At 48.9% G+C, this 12,470-nt stretch overlaps 1 protein-coding gene across 6 annotated transcripts; it reads right to left on the bottom strand.

The window, feature by feature from the left end:
* Positions 1 to 1,313: 1,313 nt before the first annotated feature.
* Positions 1,314 to 10,814, bottom strand: Pmvk (phosphomevalonate kinase). 6 transcript variants are annotated; one of them, XM_087623956.1, is made up of 5 exons: positions 10,645 to 10,814; positions 8,401 to 8,464; positions 6,127 to 6,279; positions 3,060 to 3,186; positions 1,314 to 1,798 (listed from the first exon to the last, which is right to left on the bottom strand). In XM_087623956.1, the coding sequence occupies exons 1-5, from the start codon at positions 10,737 to 10,739 to the stop codon at positions 1,656 to 1,658; spliced, it is 582 nt and encodes a 193-aa protein (XP_087480082.1). In that variant the 5' UTR covers positions 10,740 to 10,814; the 3' UTR covers positions 1,314 to 1,655.
* Positions 10,815 to 12,470: the final 1,656 nt, after the last annotated feature.

Genomic DNA, 12,470 nt, shown 5'->3' with positions numbered 1-12,470 from the left:
ATGTTGTGGTGACCTCCAACCATAAAATAATTTCATTGCTACTTCATAACTGCAATTTTGATACTGTTATAGACCATAATGTAAATATCTGATATTTAAGATATTTGATGTGTGATCCCCTCTGAAGGATCGTGACCCACAGGCTGAGAACCACTGCCTTATGAGATCCCTGTTTCAAGCTATTGTTGTGCTAGGTGCCCTGTCAACTTAAGGCTTTTGCTCAAGGGTTCCTCCCAGGTGGGTGATTCAAAACTTTACCTTGTGAGTTTGGGTCACTTCTGTAGCTGGGACTATTTGTTTATATGCCTCTGCTCCAGATCCAAAGAAAGAGTCCTACACAGTGGGGACCATGCTGGTCTGTCTAGGGAACCCTGGCTGCCTTCCCAGTGAAACTCCCCTCTGGTCCCTGGTGCCCTGGGGGAACTGCTGTCTCTCCTCTAAGCAGACCCCATGAGAATTCACCCATGCCTGCTCAACTTCATGGGCTCATGGCCTGGTGCCTGGCAAAGGCAGGTAAGGGAGAATAGCATAGGCCAGAGTGAGCCAGGTTTATTTGGGTTGGGTCACGCTGAGGTACCGGCTTCTCCCATCTCCCTTGTCTGTGAGAACTGAATCTATGTGGAAATGAAGGCAGGGTGAGCACCAGAAGCTTGCCCTGGGGAGAGCATGGAGCCACAGGGCGTCATATCATCCACACGATGTGGCAGAAGATGCTGGCCACTGGTCAACCATTCCATTCTGTGGTGAGCCCGGACACCCATTGCTCTGCTGGCTCCCGGCCAGGCACGTCACTGCAGTTCCTGGCATCCAAAGGGATACAGAATTTACCTTCCTTACCGGTTTCACACAGTGCCTGTGACGAGCCCAAAAGTAAGAAATCATGAAAAGCTATGAAGGTGCAAGGGGCTGGTGCACTGGTGACAATTCCTGTGGTGACAGCCTTTCCTAGGGCCATCCCAGAAGACAAGAACCACAGACCCACTCCCACCAGTGACACAGAGACCTGTCCAGGCTTTAGACTCAGGTCAACCTCTGCGGGATTCATCCCAGTCATGTACAGGGCAGAGTGGGGCCCATACCTACCCCAATACCCCAGATTTTCTTTGTTTTGTTTTGTGTCCTTTTGAGACAGTTTCTCTGTGTAGTCCTGGCTGTCCTCAAACTCACTCTGTAGACCAGGCTGTCCTCAAACTCAGAGATCTGCCAGCCTCTGCCTTCTGGGCACTAGAATTAAAGGCTTGCACCTCTACCGCCTAGTTCCACTCCCAGTTCGTCCAAGATGTCAGGGAAATAACCAGTCTCCAGCTCTAAGCTGTGCTCCAAGGAGGTTTATTAGGATTCCAGGGCTGAGAGCTTACACACGGGGAAGCAACACCACCACAGTTCTGCAGGCCTGCCTTACCATGCGCATGGTAATGTTTCTGTCTCACGCAAAACTAATGCACTGGCCTTTGCCCTGTAAGTGTCCTCTCCAGGGAAGACACACACACCGGAGGTTTCTTTATTTGCCATTACCCACGAGCATCCTCCTCATTCCTCTGGAAGTTTAAAGCCAGACCGTTTGTCTGTTTTCTGACCTCAGCCAGGACTGGGCACCCACATCTGGTAGAAGCAGGGTTCGCCCGGTCCATCAGTCTCTGCTCACCCCTCAAGCCTCAGCGCTGAAGTTTGGCATGAATAAATTCCAGAAGGTTCTCCAACTGATCCTCCAGGCACTGTTCATCTCCGTGGTTCTCAATGACCCAGTCAAAGTCCCCAAAGCTGTCCAGGCCACATTCTGACTCAGCATCATCCACCCCTGGGAGGAAGAATAGGAGTCAGGCCCCAGCCCCACAGACAGCAGGCATCCACCCTGTGCCTCTCCTCTGAAAACCTCCGAGAGGTAGGCACGGCCCCCCACCATGGCAGCCCCTGAAGAAATCACTCTGCTCTGGTCATCGCCTACAGAGAGAAGACTGGATCAACAACGCAGACAACCCAAAGGGGTGTCACACTGTTTGGCAAGCCTGGCATACGCTGGACCGGAGCCTGTCGGGAGGCATATGCTGTCCTTAAGGCTGGAAGCAGGGTGAGAGTGTGGCTCCTCCCACTCTTCACGGCCTTGAGAAGGAAACCTGACCTTTGTGGGCCAAGGTGCTCATCACCAGGAACACGGGAAGAGCAGTGTCCACACGGTAGCTGTAAAGCATGGGTCTCTAAGAGGGGGCATAAGAAGCACCACACACAGGCTGGCCAAGAGATACGCTGTTAGCTCTCACACTCACTAGATCTGAGTGGATCTAAGAAACAGTGACCTGGGGCAGAACAGAGGCCTGAGCCGCGCTTCAGAGCTATCTGCAAAGCAGGTCCTCGGCTGGTGCCACTGAGGCCTCTGGAAAACTTCTTGTCTGGTCCCATGGCTTATCCAGGGTTTGTTTGGCTTGCTCACTGTACTGGCTGGTTTTGTGTGTCAACTTGACACAAGCTGGAGTTATCACAGAGAAAAGAGCCTCAGTTGAGGAAATGCCTCCACGAGGCCCAGCTATAAGGCATTTTCTCAATTAGTGATCAATGGGGGAGGCCCGGCCCATTGTGGGTGGTGCCATCCCTGGGCTGGTGGTCCTGGGTTCTATAAGAGAGCAGGCTGAGCAAGCCAGGGGACGCAAGCCAGTAAGTAACATCCCTCCATGGCCTCAGCATCAGCTCCTGCTCCCTGACCTGCTTGAGTTCCAGTCCTGACTTCCTTTGGTGATGAACAGCAATGTGGAAGTGTAAGCTGAATAAACCCTTTCCTCCCCAACTTGCTTCCTGGTACTGATGTTTGTGCAGGAATAGAAGCCCTGACTAAGACACTCACCAACCACTGTCAGTCCCCAAAGCCTAAGGGCCAAAAGAATGGGGCCTAGCCAGACAAGTTCACTGGCCTTAACAAGGCAGCCAAAGAAGATACCCTATGACCTTGACCTTCTGCCAACTCGTTCCCTTTACAGCCTCTCACTCACTCACTCTAGGCCTAGAGCACAGGGGTGGCTGAGCTGTGTGCTGAACCATGGGGACAAATGCTATTTGCAGCCTACCACGTGTGAACACCCAGCCCCGTTGCTGTCGACTCTGCTCCGAGGCTACTACTCGGACGGTCTGTGTCAAAGCCCCGTAGGCCTCCTGAAACCACTGGATGTCAGACATCCTCCGTGTGTCACTCACCAGCTGCAAAGAAGAGACACAAATAGGTGACCATTAGGACAAAGTGCTATAGGGAAGGAAGGCTGGGAGGCGGGGAAGCCAGAGCAGTGGTGCAGCTCACTGAACACCTCTGAGTACTGCCACCTGCCAGACAAGGCTATCACTCAGCCGCAGTTCTAAGTTAGGAGCACTGCAAGAACTTACTGTGCACTGTGCCAGGCACCGAGGATGGTGTCATACGCAAAACACACCCTTGCCCTGCTCTCTTGGCGCTGAAACACACAATAGAGCAGGAGATGCAATACAAGACACACAGTAGCTTTTCCAAATGGGACCACAGAGCAGTCTGATGAATGTTAGCCCAGACATGGCTGAAACATAGTTCCTCACCTCCTGATCCCTCCAATCCTGACCCTTCCTGCCTCTGCTCAGAATAAAAATCATAGTCCTTCTGCCCCAGAACCAACTCATCACCCACTCGACTCCTAATGGCTCTATCCTTAAAATCCATGTAAGAGTTCTCAAGTCTCTCACAGCTCTGAGGCCAGCCTGTCACTGGCGGATCATCTACTGGGTCGGACCGACCATCTACTGGGTCTCTCTGCTTCAGCTCTTACCCGCCCTCCCGCAGCCAGAGAAAGCCCGTTACATCCTTTCTTTGGTTTTGAGACAAAGTATCACTATGTAGCCCTGGCCCGCCTCAAACTTGTTACATAGGGAAGGCTAACCTTCAACTCCTTGCCTTTGCTTCCTGTGTGTTAGGATTACAGGCCTGTGCACCACATCTATAATGCCAGATGTAGGAGAGGTGTGTGTGTGTGCGTGTGTGTGTGTGTGTGTGTGTGTGTGTGTGTGTGTGTGTGTGTAAATAATTCAGAGGAGTCAGTTTTCACCTTCCACCATGTGGGCTCTGACAGTGGATGTCTTTATCCACTAAGACATCTCGCCAGCCCCGCCTGACTTTTTTATGTGGGTTCCAGGGGATCTGAACTCCAGGGCTTTATCCATTGAGCCATCTCCTGTCTCAGGTTCTTAACCACACTCCTTCCAAGAACTATATCCAGATACTAAAACATGCTCCATCATTGGCCTACACCCTAGTAATTAAATTGCCCCTTAATTCCTAAACCATGTCTTTCCTCTTCTCAGAACTTCTCAGTGACTTCTAGTCTCTTCCAAAGCCTTACATGATTTGCTCTTAACTTCCCACAGGCAACCACAATGGCTGCTTTTCAGACATACCAGGAACAGGCCCCTCTCCAGCCCTCGAATTCTGGTCCTTCTTTCTAGAAAGCTCCTTCCCTTACTAGCCTTTCAGTTCACTCCTTCACTTCCTTCCTCATGCTCCGACCTTGCCTTAAGAAGGAGGCCTTTGGGCTGGAGAGATGGCTCAGGGGTTAAGAGCACTGACTGTTCTTCCAGAGGTCCTGAGTTCAATTCCCAGCAACCACATGGTGGCTCACAACCATCTGTAATGGGATCTGATGCCCTCTTCTGGTGTGTCTGAAGATAGCTACAGTGTACTTATATACATTAAATAAATAAATAAATAAATAAATAAATAAATAAATAAATAAATAAATAAATCTTTAAAAAAGATTTAAGCCTTAAAGCCTTCCTATGCCTTAAAAAGAAGTCCCTAGACAGCAGGCTTTAAAGAGCATCCTTCCCGGGCCTGCCCGCACCTCCACCTGTCTTGTTCACCCTGCCTGGCACCACCTACACTTATTTAGAACATGGCTCCCCAACTCCTAACTATAACAGGAAGTTTCTTGAAGGTGAACTCTTCATTCCATTTTGTACCAGCACATCCTAAGAACCTAGAAAGGTGCCTGACAAAAGGAGACACTCGGAATTTACCACAAGTATGAATAAGGAAGGCCCAGTGTAGGGTGCTGTGGGCTAGTTAAGACCTGGGGAGGTGGAAGCAGGAGAATCAGGTGCTCAAGGTCATCCTTACCACCCAGAGGTTCCAGGCCATCCTGGGTTACATGAAACCCTGTCTTAGGAGGAAGGGAAAAAAAGAAAAAGAAAGAAAAGACAATGATGTATGTCAAGGAAGGCTTCCCCGTGAAGGTGACATGAAAAGTGTCAGAGTAAATCGGGTAAAAGGGTCAGGAAAGGGCAGCCAGGCAGAAAGACACGCAAGGGCATGTGTGGTGGTGCATACATTTAATTCCCGAACTTGGGAGGCAGAGGCAGGTGAATCTCTGTGAGTCTGGGGCCATCCTAGTCTACAAAGTAGCTAGCCAGGGTTATATAGTAAAACATTGTCCAAAAAAAAAGAAAAGAAAAGTAAGGAAGGAGCTGGAGAAATGGCTCAGTGGTTAAGAGCACTGACTGCTCTTCCAGAGGTCCTGAGTTCAATTCCCAGCAACCACATGGTGGTTCACAACCATCTGTAATGGGATCTGATGCCCTCCTCTGGTGTGTCTGAAGACAGCTACAGTGTACTCATATATAATAAATGAATGAATCTTTAAAAAAAAAAAGAAAAGAAAAGAAAGGAAGGAAGGAAGCAAGGAAAGAAGGAAAAGAAGCAAAGTCACGGGGTTGGGGATTTAGCTCAGCAGAAGAGCGCTTGCCTAGCAAGTGCAAGGCCCTGGGTTCAGTCCCCAGCTTCAAAAAAAGAAAAAAAAGAAGCAAAGTCCCTGCTGCATGGTTGATGTAAGAGAAGCTGGTGGCCTCAGCTCTGTTAGGATGGAGGGGAACACAGGAGCCCCAACATTCACAGCAAAGCTAGGACTTTGATGTGAGAGGGTGGGAGGCACCAGCACTTCTAGATCTGCCAGTGATCTATGACTTGCTTTGAAAAAGCCACTCTGACTCACAGAGGCAAGAGGCATCAGAAGAGGACTTCTGAGATGCTAGCAACGTGTGCAGAAGGTGGCAGTGAAGATGAGAGATGACCACAGGAGAGATCTGGGAAGAGCTGTTTTGTAAGCCAAGGCAGAGCCCCCTTACCCAGATAGGCTGGGACACGCCTTCCACAATCTTCCGGCAGAAGAAGCCTGGGTCAGCCTGGCGCTTCTCCTCCCCCCAACAGATCATGTCCCTCCGATAGGTCTCCTTGTAAGTGCTTGCGTCCAGAAGTTTCTGGAAGTCCAAGCCATGCTCCTGCAACACACAGTCCATCTATGACACAGTCCTTCCTAAAATGGGAAGAACCAGCCCCTCCTGGCACCTCCCTGCAGTCACTAGCCAGCTTTGAGAGTGACAAAGCAGCAAGGAGGAGAGCCCTACCAAGGGAGCACCCCAAGATACTCAAAGCTGGGAGGTCTTAAATAATTCCAAAATTGTTTGACATGTGTGGTGTCATTTTTCTCTTCTGAGAGTTTCATCCTCCCAATTATTTCTGGCTTAAACTAATCCCGAAGTGAATTTGCAACCCCTGGGCACAGCCTTAGTCTATTGCATTCCAATAAGAAACCCTGTGTCCTTTTGCATCCACCAAAAACCCCAGAGAGAGATGTCTCCCCTTCCTCTCCTTCCCCATACCCAAAGTCCTCACTTGGCTGACCTAGCATTGCTTCATTTGGCTCTGGGCATTCCTAGGACCTTGCATACCTAGAGAAACCCTTAGACTGGAGGGACTACTCTGACCCCCAGGGAGCTGTTTCTAAGCCTTCCCTCCCCTTCTCCAGAGACAATGACAAGCAAAGGCTCTATCCAGAAGGCTCCAGAACAGAAAGGCATTCTCAAAAACATAACCCATAACCAGGCAGTGGTGGCTCACACCTTTAATCCCAGCACTCAGGAGGCAGAAGCGTGTGAATCCCTGTGAGTTTGAGGCCAACCTGGTCTACAAAAAGTTCCAGGCCAGCCAGAGATATATAGCAAAACCCTGTTTCAAAATAATAATAATAAAATAATAATAGTAATAGTAGTAGTAGTAGTAGTAGTAGTAGTAGTAGTAGTAGTAGTAACAACCAGAACTCAAAAAAGATGCATTTGTTTACAATAAAAATCTCTTCTCCCCTCTCCCTTCCTCTTCCTGTGGCAGCCAGCACTGTAGTTCCCATGGTGTCTTTTCTAGCAGTGCAGAAACTCACATCTGGAACATCCCCCACAGCTGGAACAGTGTTCAAACACTGTATATATGAACTGAATATAGGAGCAAATATAATAATAATTTTTTTGAGACAGGGTCTCACCCCATAACCCTGGCTAGCCTGGACTCTCTTTGTAGACCTGGCAGGCCTCAAATTCACAGAGACCTACCTACCTCTGTCATTCAAGTACTGAGATGAAATATATGCACCACCACCTACGATTCTAATTCTCAGTCATTAGTATGGTTTGTCCCCACCAAATCTCCTATTTAGCCTTGCCCCCAATATGGTGGTATAGGGATATGGTGCCTCTGGGGGATTGTGGCTCTCAGGGAGGACTAATGAGTTTCCACTTCTGTGGGACTGGATTGGTCACCCTGAAAGTAGGTTGTTATATAAGGATCCAGGCCTCTCCCCTCAGTCCTCTTACCCTGTGATCTTTCTTTTGTCCACTGTCCTTCCACCATAAGGCCTTTACCAGAAGCTAAGAGGATGCCAGCACCCTGGCCTTGGACCTTCACAACTGTGAGTTATATCTCTTTTCTATATGAAAGTACCCAGTCTCAGATGTATTATACCAAAGCCAAACTGATTAGGGCATCTGCATACTGCGCTGCTTCTGCCTGTCTGACCACGCGTTTGATAATTCATGTGACTATGCACCCGTTCATCTGCATGTGATTGGAGGTCGGCAACCTCAGGTGCTGTCCATCCACCTTGAGGCGTTTACTTTTGTTTTTGAGATAAGGTCTCCCACTGGGACCTGGACCTCACCAATTAGGCCAAGCTGGCAGGCAAGCAAACGACAGAGATCTTCCTGTCTCTGCCTCCCTGGTGCTGGGATTACAGGTGTGCAATGCCATGCTTGGCTTTTTATGTAGGTATTCAGGATAGAACCCAGGTCATGGCAAGCATTTTATCAACTGCACCATCTTCCTTCCCAGGCCCTGAGAATTCCAGGGTTGCATCAGGACAGCTGGGTTTGAGAACGGGGATTAGAGCACAGATCCTTATTAGTTACGTGGCATCAGAGCTACCAATTCAAGCACCTACAGCCCTTCCTGGACCCCTTCCTTTTCTTAGGGCCTCATACCTAGACTCTCTTGAGCCACTGACTCAAGCAGCAGCCATTGCTCCAAGAGCAGGTTCCTCCCAGCACCCCCCGATGCCACAAGCCACCACCTACCCGAGCGTACTGCTCCTTGAGTGGACCAGAGAGCCGCAGGACAGCACAGATGTTACCTCCAAGTCTATGGGACAAGGAATCAGAACCCGGTTAACCCTGTGCTGCCGACAGTCTCCAGTGTCCAGAAGAGGAGTCCAGTGCCTCTGTTGCTCATCTCTACCTTAGGAATTCCTACTCTCGGCCTCCCCTCCCCTAACCCCCTTTGCTCGTTTATAATAATGGCATCATCTGCCCTACAGTCACATAGGATTATTGCAAAAGCCAAAGAACTATCACGGAGCCCTGAACTAACAGCAGAATGTATTAAGTAAGTGCCACGGGAAACTCCAGGCCTGCTGAGATTCTGGTTGGATCAGCTTTCTGCTGGGACCCCAAACTCATTCACTCAGAGCCACAGAGACCTTGGTATGCATTGACCTGGTCACCGCAACATTAATAATTTGCCCTCTGAGTCACTTGGTGTACGTATTACCATTTCCTGTGTGCTATACTTGGATCCAAGCAATACCAATGTAAGAGTCACAGTTTCTACCTGTCCCTGAGATGCCCAGGAGGGCACTTAAATGCCTCATGGTGAAATAGGTGCCCCCCCGCCCCTGCTTTTAGAAACATTTCGTGGGGGTGGGGAGGAGTCAGAGGACAACTTTCAAAGGTCAGTTCCCTACTTCCATTGAATCGGGCTTGACAGCCTTTGCCTGCTGAGCCGCCTCACGGCCCTGGTTCTTGTTCCAGATGAAGAAAATGAGGTTGAGTGAAGAAAGTTAACTAAAAGTAACATTGTGGGTAACAAAAACAGGGAATTAGCGGACACTGTATTCCCAGCCAAGAATCACTCTAATTCTAGTGTTGGCTCCTTTAATTCTTCTAACCATCCCATATTACACCCACTTAGCACGAGGCAGAAGTGGAATAGAACGGGTAAGACGTCTGTAGCAAGTCATGCAGTAAGCACTGGGGCGGGCCGTGAACTCCTAGCTGTCTAACCCCAGCTTCTAGGCTTCTGGGTGATCTCCAGACTATCTGTGGAGGTAAGAGCAGGTAAAATTTACACATTGATGGTGATTATTTAGTGATAAAAGTTGGACCTCTTAGAACAAATGTGGTCCCTAACACTTGTCCCATTGGCCTTGGAGAGGAGCCTCACTGTTCTCTCTCTTCCTTCTCTGCCTTCCTAGTCCAAGTTCCTAGAAAAAAAAAAAAAAAGTTTCCCAGAACATCTCATCACTTAAGAAAAGTAGAAGGCTAGGGAAAAGGCGAGCCTCATAAGCCGGATGATCTTAGTTCAACCCCTAGAACCCATGCTTTTTAAAAGCTGGAGGTGGGCCAGGTGTGGTGGCACAGGCCTTCAATCCCAGCACCCGCACGAAGGCTCACAACCATCTGTAACTCCAGTTCTGGGGATCATGTGCCCTCTTCTGGCCTCTTCTTGGTGTGAACACCTGCACACACAAGGCACAAACCCAAACCCATAGCATAAATACTTCTTTGAAAACAAATAACTAGAAAGGAAGGACAGAACAAGTGAAAGGTATTACTTCAAGGCAAAGCTGAATTTAAACCCTCAATTTGCTACTTTATAACCCTCACAAATTTTAACACTTTAATACTCAAAAAGTCAGCATGTTGTTGTCCACTCTGGCCTTGAACTCCTAGGTGTATGAACTTTCCCTGCTGCTGGAACACACACACACACACACACACACACACACACACACACACACACACACTGGGTTTTAGCTCCTAAGGGCCCCTGCTTCTGCATCTGTGACATGGGAATGCTAATACCACTATTTGATAAAGGGGCTATGTGGGTTAAATGAGATGATATAGACGTACAATGCCTGGCATAGAATATTCCATAAATTCCTGCTATTGCAGGGTGTTCTGGGAAGATTCTCTTTGGAACAGACACGCTCGTGGTCTTGAAAACCCCTTAGAGTCACGTTAGTCTCCTTATCTACACCAGTTACCTCCCACCAGAATCATGAAACAGGAATGGCACGTTTGAAGGTGCCTGGATGTAATAGCAATCCATGTTTCTTGACGACAGAGTTCTTCTGCAGAAGCAGTCTCCTGGTTCCTAGAGGGGTACATGTGCAGGCTGCTGTTTCACTGACCACGAGGATCTACCTTCTTCCCTGTGTCATCCTGTCCCTCCTTGCCCTCAGTGAGCTCCCTCCATCAAGCCCTCCCTCCATCACTTGAGGTAGCGCCCTTCCTCGGCTTCCCTGTACCCGCGGACACCTGCTCTGCAGCCTCTCGGTCACGAAGTCCTTCCCGGATTTTCTCTTCCCGCTAAACAGCAACACCAGACGCGGGGAAGCTCCGAGCGGGGCCATGGGGCCACCAAGCTTCACCAGGCCTACAGCTGACACTTCGGACCCCTGAACTCCAGCCAGGCACGAAGTGGACTCGCCCCAGTAGGAGCAGAAGGGAGGAAGGATCCCGCCCCTTCTCCACACTATACAGCCCAGGTCGAAACCAGCGCGCAGAGAAAGGGCGCAGAAACCGGAAGGGAAAGAGCCTTGCAGCCTGGTATCTAAGAAGTCTCCCCCGCGGCACGCACTTAGAACAGTCTACGCCCGCCCAGGTGTGACGTCATGGCCCCGCCTTCTCGGCTGACACCCTGAACCGAGAGGGACACCGGGTGGAAAGACTAGCCTCTCTTTCTCTTCTACACAACCGTACAAACATAAAGAAAAATAGTAATGTTTAAGGCATTTTCAAATCTGCCTTTTAATTTGTGCGTCATAACACCAGTTTATGTTCTAAAGCAAGTATGTGTTTGCTCGCACTAAAAATAGCTCTTTCCAAAGAAGTAGCCAGACAATGACATGATAGGGTGTGTTTCCTGATGTCATAGCGAGGGAGGGGCTTATTGAACAGTATGCTATTTCACTGCGGAAAGGTTTTGTAACTGCTGAAGCCGCCAGCCAGAACTAAGTGATCTCTAGCCGTATCCTCCTCTCTAAAGCTTTTCAGAATCTAGGGAACATCGGTGACATTAGTAGCTTAGGTTAAGGAGCTTTGACGCCACTCTAATCAAGATTACCCAATTTCCTCCGGAGACTAACATCCAGCCAGAAGTTGAGAGACAGAATTAGGAGTGTTCTGACACACACGTGCTGTTATCTGTAGATAGAAATTACTGTCCTGCCTTTTTCTAAGCTTATCAAAATAAACCCTGCTACCTATGACATTTCCATTGTATGACCTCTGCAAAGTCTTGTGAAAACCAAAGTGAAAACCATGAAGAAACCTCTTAGGAAAATCATTTCCCTGCATATTCCAAAGAGGCTTGGAAGGGTTAGGGATTTAGCTCAGTGGTAGAGCGCTTGCCTAGCAAGCGCAAGGCCCTTGGTTTGGTCCCCAGCTCCGAAAAGAAAAAGAAAAAGAAAAAAAAAAGAAAAAAAGATTCTGTCCCAAAGAGGCTTGGAGCGGAAGAGATGGCTCGGCGGTTAAGGGCATTGGCTGCTCTTGCAAGAGCACCCGCCTGGCTGTCCATAGCCAACTGTAACTCCAGTTCCAGGAACCCTAAAGCCTCTGGGAATTGCATGCACAAGGTACACAGTCATACGGGCAAAACACATAAAATAAATCATTTTAAAATAAAGAGGAACAGGAGTGATCAGATCCAGAAGGAACAGACTCCGAGAATCACCAGAACTGCACTCATGGGCTGAGGCTGCCCCTCACTTGGTAGAGTACTTGCCTAAGCCTGAGGGAAGCCCTAGGTTTGATGGCCAGCACTAAATAAACTGGGCTTAGTGGCAAGTGCCAGCACTGGAGGTGGAAGCACATAAGTTCCAGGCCAGCCTGGGCCATAAAATAAAATAAAACAGAGAAGGAAGTGAGAGGCTGAGTAAACAGAGGGAAACATGACTGTACAACAAAATGCTTTATAAACTTTAAAGTGTCCACTCACAGCCGGCTGCTTACTTGGTTTAAGCACTGTGGTTTCACAGTCTGTAAGTCAGCACATTGTCCAGCCCATCTGCAATAAACATTTCTCTGGGTCCCACTGAAAGCTGGCCCTCACCAGGCCAGTAAAACCTATATAGGGTAAAATC

The sequence above is a fragment of the Rattus norvegicus genome, chromosome 2 (assembly GCF_021556685.1).
Source record: "Rattus norvegicus strain SHRSP/BbbUtx chromosome 2, alternate assembly SHRSP_T2T, whole genome shotgun sequence".
Classification (NCBI taxonomy): domain Eukaryota; kingdom Metazoa; phylum Chordata; class Mammalia; order Rodentia; family Muridae; genus Rattus; species Rattus norvegicus.
Note: the sequence above shows the minus strand (reverse complement) of the source record. Positions and strands in the feature narration are given on the sequence as shown.